Source organism: Aspergillus fumigatus, chromosome 1 (genome assembly GCF_000002655.1).
Source record: "Aspergillus fumigatus Af293 chromosome 1, whole genome shotgun sequence".
Classification (NCBI taxonomy): Eukaryota; Fungi; Ascomycota; class Eurotiomycetes; order Eurotiales; family Aspergillaceae; genus Aspergillus; species Aspergillus fumigatus.
The window spans coordinates 3178486-3194866 of NC_007194.1; the positions used below are offsets into that span (position 1 = coordinate 3178486).

At 47.5% G+C, this 16381-nt stretch overlaps 4 protein-coding genes across 4 annotated transcripts; 1 reads left to right on the plus strand and 3 right to left on the minus strand.

Annotated features, from left to right (window-relative positions):
* Positions 1 to 748: 748 nt before the first annotated feature.
* Positions 749 to 1716, minus strand: AFUA_1G12025 (putative quinol monooxygenase; the record flags this gene model as incomplete). The annotated part of the gene is made up of 3 exons (XM_747476.2): positions 1134 to 1716; positions 962 to 1074; positions 749 to 896 (listed from the first exon to the last, which is right to left on the minus strand). The coding sequence occupies exons 1-3, from the start codon at positions 1194 to 1196 to the stop codon at positions 749 to 751; spliced, it is 324 nt and encodes a 107-aa protein (XP_752569.1). The 5' UTR covers positions 1197 to 1716.
* Positions 1717 to 1868: 152 nt separating this feature from the next.
* On the plus strand, positions 1869 to 3472 carry AFUA_1G12030 (esterase/lipase family protein; the record flags this gene model as incomplete). Its single annotated transcript, XM_747477.2, has 3 exons — positions 1869 to 1952; positions 2050 to 2198; positions 2278 to 3472. The coding sequence occupies 3 exons, from the start codon at positions 1869 to 1871 to the stop codon at positions 3470 to 3472; spliced, it is 1428 nt and encodes a 475-aa protein (XP_752570.2).
* A 1252-nt stretch (positions 3473 to 4724) lies between these two features.
* Positions 4725 to 12712, minus strand: chs7 (chitin synthase export chaperone; the record flags this gene model as incomplete). Its single annotated transcript, XM_747478.2, has 5 exons — positions 7333 to 12712; positions 7149 to 7266; positions 5644 to 7049; positions 4963 to 5534; positions 4725 to 4910 (listed from the first exon to the last, which is right to left on the minus strand). Exons 3-5 carry the CDS (start codon positions 5879 to 5881, stop codon positions 4725 to 4727), a joined length of 996 nt encoding a protein of 331 aa, XP_752571.1. The 5' UTR covers positions 5882 to 7049; positions 7149 to 7266; positions 7333 to 12712.
* Positions 12713 to 14840: 2128 nt separating this feature from the next.
* Positions 14841 to 16280, minus strand: AFUA_1G12050 (GNAT family N-acetyltransferase). Its single transcript, XM_747479.2, has 2 exons — positions 15894 to 16280; positions 14841 to 15729 (listed from the first exon to the last, which is right to left on the minus strand). The coding sequence occupies exons 1-2, from the start codon at positions 16005 to 16007 to the stop codon at positions 14962 to 14964; spliced, it is 882 nt and encodes a 293-aa protein (XP_752572.1). The 5' UTR covers positions 16008 to 16280; the 3' UTR covers positions 14841 to 14961.
* Between the last annotated feature and the right edge of the window lie 101 nt (positions 16281 to 16381).

Consider the following 16381-nt stretch of genomic DNA (forward strand, 5'->3'; position numbering starts at 1 on the left):
TTTCAATATTTCTCACTCACTGGTCAATCTTGGATATGGCGTAAACAGGCTGCATTGGAAGGCATTAGGCGCTTTGATTTAAACCTCAGCGGTGTCAGCATCATCTCCAGCAAAGTCGGTCACTACACACATCATGTAAAGCATCAGGATTATAGTGCATCGTGCCGACCTTCTCTTTGTTCCATTGATGGTGCTCTGATGTCAGGGGTGACTATTTTTGACTTGCTGCAGACAGTGTTTATAGTAGCTTAGCCCTGCGACCAGCATTCTCCGCATACAGCAGCTGTCATAAGGACTGTAGAAACCAATAGCCGAAAGTGAGCCCAACGCCGACTCAATCTTGTCTACAAAAAAGCAAGGTTTTAGTCACAGGCGGTTGGAAACCTCTTTGGCTTAGCGTCAGCGAAAAATCGACGATTTAGTTCGCTGTCTGGAGTGCTTCTTCCAACAATATTATGGACAGTTCATGACTTCATGCACGATAGTAAACATGATGAGATGGTGCATGTTGCAGGATTCTATGTTTCTCATCACCACTATTCCTTATTGACCGCTGGTACTCGCAGCCTACCAGCCATTGCTTGTTGGAGGTACAAATTCAAATTGGCTTGTCCGCAGGTGTTAGATATGCCAACCGAATAGCGCTCACTGTCTGTGGATATAGTCCGCTTCTGCCATCGAAAGCCCTCATTTAGACATACATAAACTAGTTCATATAGTAGCAGTCTCGACATTATGGACAGACGGCCTAGATCTTTGAGCGACCATCAAACCCCGTAAGGAATTTCGACCTCTTCATCTCAGGCGACTGCGCCAGGCAAGGCGCAAGCCGACGCGAAAAGTTCTTGAATTCCTGTGTCGACGCATGCTCCTTCAGGTTTGCTGCGTCGGTATATCTTGCTCAATGTTAGCCTTCCCCTGATTCTCAGACCGAATCGTTCGTGAATGCAACGAGACTCACTTCTCCACGATGAGCAGCTCATCAGTCCCTTCGGGTCTAATAGCGAAGTAGATTTGAGTCTTGTGTTCGTGCGCCTCGATATGCTTCGCGAAGGCGGCGAATGCTGCTACGACCTGGTTTCAAGCCCGAGGTCAGAAATCGGTCACACTTGATGAGGAGTAAGGGCACATACCTCGTCGTACTTCCCTGGTTTGGGGACCAGCTTCACGACGTTGTAGATCGCGTCCGAGGACATCTTCGGCTCCGTGGGTTTCAATATGGTGTGAACTTGACTACTGGCTGTCGTGGAGTGAGGTGAAGGTTGGATTCATTATATATAGTTGCTCGTCAATGTGAGCTTTGAGACTTAATGGGATGCTTATGGTCCACCCAAGTATACATTGACCAATCGCCGAGTCGGCCTCGGCCCGGTGTCTGGGGCCTGAAAGAATGAGATGAGTAGATGAGCCGAGGATGTCATAGACCATCGATTGTTTGCTGAGAAGCAATCAAACGATTGTTGATCACGTAATCGACCCTCTCTCTGAGATTTGTAGGTGCCTTGTGCATATTAGGCGGTCATCATGATCTCTTCCTGATTTTCTCGTGCGAATTTACTGTCCTTAGAGGTTATCCGAGAGGACCATGCTCTAAGCGCAATGTCATGGAGAAAAGAGGTGTCCTTTGCTCAGCATATCGATGGAAGCCGAGTAGGTATAGGACGATGCTTTTGCAAGTAAACAAAGTATTAATCGACACCACAAATGATCCTGGTGATTCACTATCATTGGATGCATTCCAGTTCTGACACGTGACGTTATCGGCGCCAATGACGTAACGTGATATCCCAACTCCCAATCTCGGGACGTATTGTGATCCAGAGGAAGGTGGCTCTTTACCATTCGAAGTATCTACTTTGCACTCGAACATGAGCGAGGATGTATTATCTTCATCAAATCAACGTCCTATTATGAGGAAGACACTGCTGCTAGTTTTCATTCACGGGTTCAAGGTTCGTTCGCTTCTCGAATGTTTTCGTTGTTTTCCCGTGTTATCAAAGGTTGGGAAACTCGATCAGGCCTCATACTAAACATCTGTTTCTTATAAAGGGCGATGACAATACCTTCGCCAATTTTCCAGATCGTCTACGTGCTGTAGTTGCTCGTGCACTTCCCGCAATCAAGGTCACTACCGTGGTGTATCCCAAATATGAGACTCGTGGTGGTCTGAAGGAATGTGTGGGAAAATTCCGGGAATGGTATGTCTATGTCGAGATCACGGGCTTGGACTGCTCACTCTTTATTTGCGATCTCGCTGAAACCACTCTCCTTGAGTAGGCTCCAGAACAGAGTTATCGACTTGGAAGTAGCAAATCGTACCACATCGCCTACCGTTGACCCTTCTGTTCACGTTTTCCTAGTTGGTCATTCTATGGGTGGCATTGTCGCTGCCGAGACGCTGTTGTTGCTCGCATCAGAACAGCCCATTTCTACGGATGCCTACTCGGATGTACCTTCAAACCATGCTTCAGTTGGCTGCGAAGCAAACTCGAAGACTGCCGCAAGTTCACGACTGGTAGAACCGGGCACATTCATGTTTCCTCATATTCAGGGCGTGCTTGCATTCGATACACCATTTCTGGGGATTGCTCCGGGCGTTGTTTCCTATGGCGCGGAAGGACACTATAAGAATGTCACCACTGCATATAACGCATTGTCGGAAGTAGCGGGCTTGTTCGGTTTCGGAGGAGCCAATAACGCTTCAAGGGAAGGCACAAACGCCACACAGCAAACACAGGCAAGGCTCCTACCTTCGACACCTGCCGGTACTCCTGCCTCGGCTCCTGATGCTGCTGCCACACCATCCTGGCAGCGCTGGGGTCGGTATGCCATGTTTGCAGGGGCTGCAGGTGCTGTGGCTGCAGGGGGCGCCGCCGCAATGTACACACAACGACAACGACTGACGGAGGGTTGGGATTGGGTTTCTTCTCATCTTATCTTTGTTGGGTGCTTAGCGCGCCCCTCGGAATTGCGACAGCGTCTTGCGCTCCTGTCTACAGTGTACAACGAACGAGGAATACGTTGCACGAATTTCTATACGTGCTTGGGTAAAGGCGCCCCATCATTGGTGGAGAGTAGTACAAAACAAGGCAAGACTTCGTTTAGTCAACGGATCATACGCTCAAAGCACCGCACATTCTGCACCCTCCCGGCTGAGGTTGAAACGGGCCAGGGCACACCGGAATTTTCCGAATCGGGATTATCGTGGCTGAAGGCTATCAATGATACGGCGGCGGACGAAGTGAGTGCCCATATCAGCATGTTTTTGCCAAACCAAAATCCGGCATATTTAGAGCTTGTCGCCGATGCATGCAGATCCGTGGTGGAATCGATTGATAAGGGTTGGTACTCCACTGCCACAGGACCTCCTGAGGAAGTTGGTGATACACCGCCACAGACTGGCAAGAGTAATACTCCACCGAATGCTGAGAGTAAGTTTATGGACGATGATGACGTCGTGTTTGTGGATTGAGAGAAGAAACTTTTTACTGTCCAAGCCGGAAGAAGAAAAAATTACTATGTTGATTTCTCGTCTGATGACTTGCCAACACTTGAGCGCATTGCATGTCCTGCCTTGCCGATAAACTGCACTCGATCATTGGACATTTGTTTGACACGTCTGTTCGTCTCCCGCAGCCACCGAAATCCCGAGGTTACATTGATGTCTCTGGAATCACCGTCCACATTGCTCGCCGAGGCCTGCTTAAAGGTGACCGATCATGTTGTACCCGGCTCTGGAGACGTAGGATCTCCTCATCATGTTGCCACCGAGCAAAGTTTGGTGACCATCTGGTACACGGTAATTCGTACGGCATTGAGCAGCCATTCTCCACCAAGCGTTAAGTCTACCGCAGCTGGCGTATGCGACTGCAGCCCAGGGGATACCAATTAACCTAGAAATGGATCAGGGCAATATTTTATTTGCCGTTCCCGCTGCAAACGGCTCCTGATCCCTGCATGGACAAAATGTCAGCGAGCTAGGATCATGTTTCGGGGCCTTTGGATTCACGCGGTCAGATTTGAGCTATGCTCAGTTGAGAAATTGTGACGATAAGTGTAACTGTGCATACATTTGGACCTGCCCTATTCTTTCTAGCTGGAGACATTTTCCGTCTATCCGCCCTGCAGTGCTCCAATAGAAATGACACAGTCTCGCAACCGTCCGAGTGTGCTCTGGAAGGATTTAGCTGCAGTGGCAGTCACAAAGTTAGGTTTCCACTAAAACGGTGGCGCATGCCTGTTGAAATAACCAAATTCAAATGGACGCTCTAGTTGGCATCATTTAAATGACACAATAGAGCTGTTCATTCAATAGCCGGATTGGATAATCTGGACAACAGCATAGAACACCATGTTCTGGATGCAGCATACATCAGGGTATGCCTGTAACTCAGTAAATGATAAAGGATCGGTGCAGCTTTGTTAGATTAAAAGAGGACAACAAGGTTCTCATGCTTTCCCCTCCCGAAAAATACCGCGCAGCGCTGAAAGTCAAACATCCCTGCAAGTATGGACAAATACCGTTGACGTATGGAGTATGGATATGAAAAAGTATAATGTTCACGAGTGTAGTCCTTAATGTGATGGCTGATGCATGTAATATCTACCGGTGAGTCTTGATGCATGACACCCGGCTAATCGAATATGAGACTCAGAAAAGAAACCAAAATGCCCAGGGTGTGATTAGACTATCATGTATATCAAATAGATGATTATAAACCATGTCAATAATTGTGACCACCATAAGTGGAAGCACGGTGATGATACATGCTCCCGGCATACTCCGAGTGAGAGTCTTGATAGACGGTCGTTCGACGGTCCTCCTCCGGAAGAAGTTCTTTGACTTCCCAAGTATTAGGTTTAATGCCCACCGAGAACTCGAGGTCCTCTTTGGTGATATAATCCCAGAACTAAAAGACCGGTCAACATTGCTCGAAGTGGAAAAGGATTAAAGGAACTTACCTTGTAGACCATCATGACGGCGAGCAAGTTACAGAACGTAGCGAAGAAGAGACCATCAAGATAGTGCTGTACGTTGTCACAGATTGTATCGCTGAATCCGTACAAAAGCACCTGTCCGCAGATAAAGACAATAACCCCAAAAGCGATGTGCCCCAGCGGCCAGCGGTCTTCGAGCGTATTCATTACCAAGAGGAGTTGCATAACGAGATAGATCGCGATGCTGATCGCATTGAGGATGTATAGCACCACAAACAGAGCGATGGTGTTCGTGGGGCTCATGCCGCCCCAGGATTTGAAAGTCAACAGCGAGATCAGAAATGAGACGACAAACATAACCGCGGACGTTAGTCGTATGAGCCAGACTGATAGAAAAGTGCCATCTTCGTAGAGCTGGAAACCGACGAATCCATTGATGAGCAGACAGGTGCATAATGCAGAGGATAGGCCGTTCTGCACGGCCACAAAGTAGGGGAAAGGACCACTTCGAGGGGGAACCACACCGGCATCAATGACCAATGAGCAGATAGTCAGAGCCATGTAGATGTAGAAGAATGTAATGATCTCTTTACGGCCTGATAGTTCATAGAGTTAGCGTGCCATTCTGAAACATCGGTAAAACATGCAGTTTCAAGGAGGAGCTTGACACGCGTCCAGAGGAAGGGGTCTAGGTTCGAGACTCACCAACTGCGGTGAATTTGGACCTGACATGCAGAATCATGATGACTGTCATTCCTAGAGCAATGATATGTACGAAGGACGCAGCACCTTCAAATATGATGGTGTTTGCCAACTCGATATTCCGCGCATAGCAGTTGGGAATGATGCCAGTGGATCCTGATATTGGGGACGAAGGGCCCACCAAGGAGCAAAGAGGGAGTGCTGCCTTTTGGCATATAGAGTCGAATTGCCCAAATCCCATTTTGACGAAATGTGTTAGAACCTGAAAATGAAGAAAAACGAAAGTCTGGCGACTCTTTCGACGGTGTATTGATACTGAACGGAGCGCTCGTTCAAAGATTGTCTCCACAGCAATGGCTGGGCGGACCTGGAAAATGCAGGCGTCCAAACCCCTTTCTGTTTACAGCCTCAAGGCGATTTCAAGCGTCCAACAAACGACGGCGAGCCCCAGTCCGGATCATCAGGAGTTAGCGAAAGTCAGAACGGTATGATGAATCTTCCTTGAGTCGTAGCCGGGCGACAACCAGACCCGCGACAGTGGGATGAGGGGATTTCTTTCTGTTTCTGACTTTCCGTGTCCAGGAGCCGCGATGATCACGAGGTCCGCTAAGGCCAGATCGGGAATGGACTGTTATTGTTTCTATTTTGAGGATAGTGTATCTCCAGAGTTGCTGTTGACCTGTCGGGTGTCAGTGGTTAGCTTTATTTCTAAGGTGAGCTTAAGCCAAGCTATCCTTTTATAGCTAGCGCCCCGAGGCAAAAGGACAGATCTCGTCGAGACACTGACAAGTGCCTAGGACTGATAAACAACAGTCTAGCCAAGACCCATTCCAATTATCACCCACCAGAGGAAGCTGCATAATTGTTATTTTAATATTGTTACCATGGTAAGCCTCACTCACTCTGAAATCTGCACGGTAGGTGGACGCCTCAATAATGATTGAGGCTGCACAGATTACGAAGTCGAAAATTGAGTTAGACGTCTTGATCCATCTTCTCGTGTATCACCACCTTCTGCACGGAGTAATGGTGGACTGAAACGCCCAGAAACAATTGCTGCCCGCCTCACAAATCCACATGAGTAAAAGTATGGCTAGTCCAGGAATCAGGCTTAAAAAACCATCTCATTGGTGTTCCTTTTTCCATTAGTATTTTAGAGGTATTTGTTTATTGTCGTCTCTCAGTACGATGAACCAGTCAGCGCCTCCAAATTTTGAGCCCGCGATAGTCAAACAGCCAGAGTCTCGGCGATTGCACTAAGAGCTTGAAAAGAATGTTCCCTCGGGCTCCACCTGTAGGCACGAAGAAGTTCAGGAACCCTTGAACATCAAAGTTTTGGACCTTGGAAGATGTCCGGAAACCGGAGGCCCCCACCTCAATGTGAGGCTGGGAGCAAGCCATCTAGAATTCTGGATTCATGGTAAGTCGCAGAAAGTACATCGATTTGACCCTTGAAAAGTTGCCTTGGATGGCAGCACAATCAGACCAGGGTATGAAGAGGTACTTACGATCCCGGTGGAAGAATTATTAGGACCCTTGTTGTTTTTTCCCCCTCGTTCTCCAAGGGTACACCGGCTGCTGTCCGTAATGCCACGGACCATTCTGAACCCTTGTTCATAATCTTACCTGTAGGCAAAAAAGCCTTCAAGTCAGATCCTTATTTCGTTAGGTAAAAACGACATGGCACCATACACGCTGAAACCTGTCGACTAGTCTTGCATCATTAAGAGAAAATATCGATCGATCTTTGATAGTGACAAGCTTTCAGTTTTCGCTTTTGCATGTGAAAAAAGGGTTGAATTACTCCGTATCCGCTCTTCAATCATCCGATATCCAGACTGAGCGTCAGGCGATTCTGGGCGAAAAGTAGTGACAACACCCAGCCGAACCCCGTTTAGAACGTGGAGAGTGGAGTCCTCAACTTTTCCCAAAGACGCCAGTGTACTGTGGTACAAGGTTGCAGTCAAGTCTAACACCAATACACACACCATGTCTCACTGCGTGGGTTCGTCCTGTGCATCCTGCACACATGCAATAATAGGTACAGCTTCTAAAGAGTTCCTGAAACAAAGTCCATTGTCTCTTTATCATTATTACTGTCATGAATTTCCGATGAAAATAACATGATTTTTCCCAGCATCCAAGTTTTCCTTGGCGGGATGAAAAATCCTCCTGCCCGTGGTCTCTCAGGGCTGCCAGCAGATCAAGCCTTGGCACGATCGAGGGCCAACGGCATTCTAGCAAGCCTTCGTGGCTTGCGTCAATCACATTCTTTTGACCAGGGGGAAGCAGGTAATCCTCAAACTTTTATTGTGGCTGTGGAAATATGGGACACCTTTCTCGGATACGACAGAACGGGAAAGGGGATAGGACCTACACAGTAGACTAGGCCTCATTATTATTATTATTGCGGCTTCGAATCTTCTTCGTGCAAAGGTAGGACTTGGACCCAAAAAAAGAGACATGGCAAATCGAAGTACTGTGGATTGTGACGGTTTTCTCTTTCCTTGGGGGCGGAGCATACCGTCCAAGTCTATTTGACTGCATTTTAGTGTTTCTGTTAGGCCTGTGCAGGTTCCGGAACGAGCTCCAAGTGTCCTCCATCTTTCAAATTAATGGGAATATGACTCAGCCCATTGGTTATCTCCTTGAATGAATTGTCCCTAAAGCCAATCACACGGTGGTGATACGCGATATAGGCATACATCCTGGAAAGGTGGAAATGACGTCCGCTAAAATGCTCGTCCTTAGAACTTCGAAGAGGAGAAGCCTTTCAGCACACATAATTGATCCTTATTGACACATGCATACAGAGCACATATGCCATGCCTCCAGGGCAAAACCAAGCGTCCCTGGCCGGAATTTGCGCCGCGATCATGGCTGAGATGGGGCTTCGGCTCCGTGTCATTTTGACTTTCGCCCATCTGCCCACCATGAAGCACGATGGCTTGCTCGCTAAAATGTGCTAAAACAACAGTAACATCCGGTATTTCGGTATTTTCGGAGTGCATTACCCACAGTTCCACATCAATACTTGATCGCCCTGATTGACCGGAGGGGGTCGGTCCATTTTACCCTCGTGGATCAGAGGCACGCCAGATGTTGTCAACACGAAACAGCCTGCTAGGCGGCTAGCCTGTCACTGGTCAAGATTCAGCTCTCTTCTGCTTGGTATGCCTGGGAAATCCCGTGTCGGGGACGGCAATGATGGACGACTCATCAGCTAACATACTCCGGTCCTACTGCCTAATCCAATGAATCTTGCTCTTTCATGGCAGCCTAGCATTATCCTGATCTCTATGACATCTTAATTGCGTATGCATGGGAGATCCTAGCTAGCGCCACGTGCGGGTGAAGCATCAACGGCTGCGAGGGACCGTGTCGATCTTCCATTTTAAGCTGTTAACGACGAAGCAGTCACTCATGAATCTCGGGTGTCATGATGAGGCTATTTCCCAACACTACTCTCTTAAAAATGCTGGGGAGCAGAGTTTATGAGCTTCCACCTGATTCCTGTCGTCGCTCCCGTGCGGCCTTGTACCGCTCCGATTAAGCCGACAACAGGCCAGGGTCACATTCTGCGACATGGGTTGAGACTTTCAACCAGACTCGTTCACGATGCCACGCAATCAGATTGCATTGCGTGTATATGTTAGATCCAGGTAGGCTGGTAAGAGGAGGTAGGCTTAGTAGCCTGAGAACTTTCAGTAAGAACCCATCATCGGGAGCTAAAAAGAAGGAGCCCGAGTGGTTCCTGGAGCTTTTGCCTGTTTTGTTAATACCTTTTGAGCTTGAATTTCTCTCAACCGTTCGGCGTCTATATCTGCTTCTGTTATTATTTTACAATTTACACTATTAGTCTGTTTTATTTTTCATGTTTTCTAACTTTCATTTACCATTCCCTTAGTCCTAGTAGTATCTGGCATTAGCAAGAGCATTATTATCAACTTTTTCTATATTATTTGATATGAATTTTCTTGCCTAACCCTGGTGCATCTGGCTTGTGATGGGGGCCCCCAGTCAACTGTTGCACCTGTAGCAAAACACGGCAATCCTCGTCTTGCAACAGCCCACTACGAAAGGCGACATATATCTTCATAGTTTCCTCACATTGTCCAGGAGGGCTACCGGTTGCTACTTCGCATTTCTCTTCAGACTTCAAACCACAACTGGGAAATCAATCCTCAATCCACTTTGGGGTCTTTCAGTACTACCTATCCCGCTGTGTATCTGCTGCATAATTTAGACTCTTCACCTTCTGCAGCTTCAACAGTGATCTCAAATCCTTTCAAATTCTTTGGATTCTCTTCTTGTTGCATGCGGCCACAATGTGCAATTATTTTAAGAACTACTATATCTACAGCTCTTGCCGCGAACCATCACAGCATTTCATCCGCACATCGGTCGACGGAGCTAAGGAGAGCAAGTGTCCGGACAGCCCTCATGACAGATTCATTGTAGTCGTGGGGAAATGCCGCCTCTGTCCTCCTCGTTGAGCTCCTATCAATTGCATCTCCATGCATCCAACTTTCGGCAGCTTCGAACAGAGACTGCTAGATGGTCGTCCTAAAACGGCGCACCGCTTCTATGCTCTGTCTGGGGTTGCCGACCCTCTGTTGACAAGGTCTTCTAAGAAAAAAGCCTTGTGAGATGGAACAATTATCATCGCGGGGTATTTCATCTTCTGCATATCTCGACTGTGACTCGCAGAGTCACAATAATGACTATGGATTCACTGTGCGATCTACTTCCTACGGATTAGAGATCCCCTCTATTCTCAGATGTCTTTCCCCCATGATATGAAATCTTCTTGTTTGCGAAGCAAATGGCAGATATGCGTGTATAAATCGGACTTGTTTTTTTGGCATGGAAAGGCGCTCGGAGAACTAACTGTACATGGGGAGGAATTGGTGGGTGTTTGGTGTTCTTGTCATGTATACCTACCGAGAATGGATTTTCCTGCATAAATCTCTCTCCCCCTCTGGCCTCTTTTATTTCCCCTTTGCTTTTCTTTTCTTTCCACCCCCCCCCCCCCCCTGTCTTTATTATTATTAAGTATTATTTTTATTATTCTGTCAACTTTCTTTTCCCCCTCCCCACATCAACTTACGGAGTACTCCTCGCTGGTTCCCTTGCATTGAAGCGACGCTCACCAAAGCGAATGTCTCGATTTTACTGCCATATATCGCAACTGAATGCCACCGTCCTTTGTTGACTGTCTACCACTCGCTTCTCCGGGGCTTTCGTGTCATACAACACAGACCACAGTCAGATTCACATGCTGGCTGTACACGAGATGCAGTTCTCTAGCAATCGATTGTGGCACCTTTTGATTCCTCGGACCTAATAAAACAAGGGATAGGTTTAGACAACCTGCGACGCTCAACGATATCGGCAGGCAGTGCAGCGAATTATAAGACTCGTTGGCCGACAGCTGCTCCGTCTCCGAAGATGATCAAACACGCCTTGGCTGTTAGGCGGGGTTCAGCCCCCGGACTTTTCCTGTTCTCAAAGTTTACTTTGTTTCGCCTGTGTCTGTTTTCGATGCCGTTTCTTCCAAACCCGCTTCTTTGTGCAATCCTTCAAGCACTTTGGGTTGAACTTTCGAGATGAGGAGGGGACAATATAAGGCGACGGAAAAGAACAAAGGCTCGTACCGACAAATCAAATAATGTTTGTCGCTTCTCTCAACTCCCAATGCCTTATCAAGGTCAATCAATTTGCGTTACGACCATTGACGCGAAGACCTGCATCGCACCCCAGACGGTGCACTGCCAAGCCCATATGCTACTGCAACTACTCTGTACTGAGGACCAGACGAGGTCTGGCGATTTTCTTTACTAACGGCATCTCGCAATCGGGTCTGCATATATTGTCAAGAGCATAGTAACACTAAACCATGGAGGTAAGCACAGCCGTGCTCCTCCTTTCCTCTCAAGGTTAAAAAGCCGGAGTTGTGCAGCCATGAGGACAATTCGGCGCTGTCAATGCCAAAAAAAGGCCAAAAAGACCAATAAAATCAATTGACTCCCATTACGTACTAGGTAGTCCCAGAGGTAATTTCCATCGCCCAATTGTGGCACAGCATTCAGACAGTCTAAAGCGACCAGGGTATTGGGATGAAAAGTGAAATAATATAAATATTGTCTAGACTGGGGGCCCCTGTTGCGTTTGCTCCCCTGCTTTCACTGGCTTTGCTCAATCCTCAAACCATGAAAAACATTCTCAGGCTTCTCTGTATCGACCAGTGATTTGACGAGACCATACTATAGACAGCCGAGAGCCTTTCGGTATGTCCGTTCCGTGTGGCTAAAACCAGTGCTAGTTTCTACCTTATCTTCGTCCATGTTAGCTCTTTTTTTTCTTGTGGACTTTCCGAGGAGCTATGAGGAATCGTGATGGAACCATGGCATTGCCACTGCAGCTTTTGACAGGCATGGTTACACAACCGCCGTTAGAACCGCACTCGGACTCTTTCCCAGCGGCACGTCACTGTACTCGACAGCCATTCGCATTCATACAACTCATTATCGGGACAGCACATGGCATGCACGAAGTTGAAATTGCGAGAGCATTTGATGGAAAGGTGGTCTAAATACTCCAGAACGCTGCGGCCAAGGATCGATAAAGCCCAAAATGCAAGCAGTTCCGAGTCCGAATGGGCTGCGTAGAAGTGCTAGAATGTTTACTGATCTTTTAGACTCGCTTATCTTCTTCTGATGGATGCGAAGTTCCAAATAAATGAACGGCAATTAAGGGGGATCGTGCCTTCGGCCCGAGCATGCACCATAGCAATTATGCATACATTTACCAGGTACTGCTGAGCGAGTATATACGAGCCGAGCACTACGGGAATAATGTATAATGGTAGGGTTGTCGGGAATAAATGAATCTACTCCGTAGATGGCAGCGTTACTTCACTATCTGCGCTATCTAGAAGTCCTCTATTTTACCAGGAGAGCGGAGATTCGACGTTTATCAAATGTTTATAGACCAGGGAGCGTAGAAAGCTCCACTCTCTTCCCTTTAGGAAGCAACCACAAGAGGACAATATGAAACCACATACTCCAACGAGTCTGTAATGGTTCCTGACCCATTCATCATGGTAGTGGGTAAACTGCCTTACTTGAAACAATCAGATCGTAGCGCTGACTACATCTTCAGCTGACCAGCGACATGATGAAGATCGACCGTCCATGCGTCCATTCATAGTGCTGACATCATACGTATAGCAATGGCCTTGACTTTTGTGTCCTTTGAATGTAAAATAGCTACGAATACATGATACGTTGCATTGACAGTGACAGCGGAGCAACATAGACGCAGACAGCATCTATCTACGTGATTTGTCTCGAAAACGTCATAGAAGGGCAAAACCAAAGACTGATTTCGTCACCTTCGTCTTTCTGTATTAGATAGTGGCTGGTTGCCTCAACGGGTAAAAGGCTTCAAAGTATTTACCCGACGGCTACAGCCTACAGAAATAGCCTACAGTGCTGGCTATCCTACAATGTACTATTTTGAAATTTACAGCTACGGCTGGCCAAAGGCTGAACAGCTGTTTTCTTCATGGGCACGGATTTTCATGTGATATGTGGCGAATATCTTGGTCTTGGATCGGAGTTATCAACTCCTTCCTAGCTAGATACTTCAGAGGGGGAGGACGACGGTACTACTCATCTCCACTGAGCCTGCAATACCACCAAGGTACCTAACGGTCTCAATGTCACACCACTTTAGCCGCACTGGCTCATCATGCTTCTGCACAGTGCACAAGGGATGGATTCATCATTCCGACGTTCTCGAGCTCGCCTGAGCCTGATTCCCGATGACAGCTGGGTTTGGCGCACGGGCCATATGCAATGCTGTATCGGGACAGCTTGCAGTGAGCTAACGGGTGACGGGTGGTCTGTACTATGTTCTTATATTGAGCTCTTATATTAATTATTGGTGTGTATGTATGGAGTGGAATGGTACAGTATGAAATTGCCATTGGTGAGTTGTCTATTGTGGAAATTAGTATCATCTACTTCACACTTCATGTATATGAATAATTGAATATCTGAGATTGTATTGTATCTGTAAATCAGATTCGCTAAGGTTACCCAAGCTTTGGTTATATGCGTGCCACTTGAAGTACCGTCGCTGTAATAACATTGCCATAAGCATGGCTCAGGTCATAACACAAGTGAAAAATGACATAAGTAAAACTGAGCCTACTCACTGGATACCAAGCTGCCTGATATCATTCATGCCCAGGTTGTCCATATTCTTCAGGTAGATACCACTCTGTAACCGATGTAGTTCTTTCGCCGACGGAGTAATGTCAGTATCAGCTAACGAACGAACTAGCCAAATCATTTCATATCCGTGCTGCCCCTTTAATTCTCCTAGCTTGCCCTTGCATTGGCGGCTAACTGCATTGTCGAATCTATCTGATTAGTATATGGTAGGACTGTCGAGCTTGTGACAGCCTGTCGCGTCAACATCAAGCATCACCTGGAAAGTGTCAATCCATTTCAGCTTCCTATTGAAGGGATTGATAAATGAGGGGCCGCATCACGTTTTGAAAGGGATATCGACATTACAAATCCCACCGGACGATATAAAATACTTCAAAATACTTCATTGACGGAAAGGAAGACCGCGAAACAAGTGATCTACGCGGGCTGAGGGGACAGCGTCATCCTGAATCGGTTCCGATATTGGCCCCCAATTCTTAGGTCTCGGCCGATGAGAGCCGGGTATTCTCCGTTATTGGGAATGTTTGACGGTGGTGGATATTGATTTAGCAGTGCGGTAGTGAAGTATTTACTGCGGAGCGTTCCCTCGCTTCTTGGTAGAATAGAGCGTTTCATTAGGCGAATACCTATGTCCTCAAACGTTCTGGCCAAAACTTCTGTATTGCTAGTGCTTTTAGAATACTGTAACCCTGGACCTTTTACTATATACCCTTGTAGGTGCTTTATTCCTTGCACCTATCCTCCGCTTGCTGCCTGGATTAGCGGTGCTGCCGGTACCCGGTAGCCATGTCCCAAAGCACAACGGGACGGCCTGAGCCAAGAGGCACCTTCTGAGGTTGGGGTCAGGAGTTGACGTTTGAAGTCCTACATTGTAAATAGCTGGGTCTGAGTGCGTATGTGCGTTGATGATCATGGACTCTTTATAGATCAAGTTGCATGGATTAATACAACAAAGTTCTGACAGGTGGCCTCCTGTTTGTGTGATTTGCTTGCTAATATCGGCATCACATCAAGTTGCTACACTTTTGATATTACGAACAGGGGGTGTTATCAATGCTCATATTGATCAGTGCTCTTATTATTGGCCCCAAACCTTGTTTATAATCATACTCCCGAAATTCAATTCGACAATAATTCCTCTCATTTTGACCGTGCCATTTGCCGTAAATGCCGCACAGCAGCAATAAGATCTCGTCTGCCTCTCCTTAAGGCTTGGACTTTGGATTTCGGACCATGCAATACAGCTACAAGAAAACGTTAATAATAACGATAACAAGACTCTGAGCAGCCCCCCTGGAAACAAACATACCATGCAAACATCATTGCCATCCCTGCACTCCATCACCTTGGCCATCTCGAATCCCATCCGCTGATAGATCTCCACGTTGGGCACCTCTTTTGAGCTCTCCAGATAACACTTCACCCCTTCCTCGTCCGCTCGATCAGTGACTGCCTGAAACAATTTCTTCCCGATCCCCTTTCCCTGCGCCTCTGGACTGACCGCCACAATGTTACAGAAATAGTACCCTTGTGGATCATCCCAGATCTGACTCTGCGCCTCCCGTTGACGATCCTTCCAGATCCAATAGCGGCGCGTGTTGAGCCCTCCCCGACCCATGTGGCGCACATTATTCATGAACTGCCGGAACGACAGCAGCCAGCTTTGCGCCCAGCTGTACCAGCTTTCGGGCTCTGCAGCGGGCTGAGGCGGGAGCCAGCATGAGACACCGAGTACGCGAGAGGAGGAGTCGTTTCGATCGCTCTCTTTGGCGACCTGGAAGATGGCGTTGTGGATACCCCAGCGGCATCGTGCTTCAAGAGAACCATAATTCCGTTGTTTATTGAACTATGTGGTTCGAATCTCCGGTGACGCGAGACGCAGGCCGGCGTCGACTCGACCGCGTCATGGGACACAGCACATGTTAGCTTCAATGTTTGATCAACAGGATTTTGACCTAACAGGAAATCTCAACAGTGTCTCCTGTGTACTCCGTTACCCATGCTACATACCTTGGCAGGATCGAAAACCCATTTGAAATATGGATCGTCGGCAAACGCGCGCTGGATCACCTCGATCGCTTCGGGGATATCCTCCTCGGTGAGGTTGACCACCTCGATGGCCATTCTGAGGCTTGCTTATAAGACGTGGTTATGCAGTCACAGGTTGTATGGAGTCAACCTTGGTTGTATATTGATACGACCTTGGACTCGATACAGAACTTTCGGTGAAGCGCACGATTCTGCTCCGATATTCCCTACCCGTGATTCTCCGTATTAAATCCTGTATGGATAATCGTTGTCCTGACTGAAGGATGAGAGATGTCTTGTCAAAATATAGATGGGCGGATGAAGTTTAAATCTCCAGTGGTTCATCAAGTAACGGAAATGGCCCCCCACTGGATTAAGCCCTGCTAGGCAGTTCCACGCGGGCACCAGGATCAACATCTCCACATTCTCCATCAATCGTGAATGGCGTCGAGCATCGCCGTCATGGCAGT

What these genes read in the sequence shown, in the direction of transcription:
- AFUA_1G12050 (XM_747479.2), bottom strand. Translation starts at nt 16,007, where the DNA reads ATGGCCATCGAGGTGGTCAACCTCACCGAGGAGGATATCCCCGAAGCG. An exon ending in GGGTTTTCGATCCTGCCAAG is followed by an intron (nt 15,730 to 15,893) that starts GTATGTAGCATG and finishes CGAACCACATAG; the next exon opens with TTCAATAAACAACGGAATTA.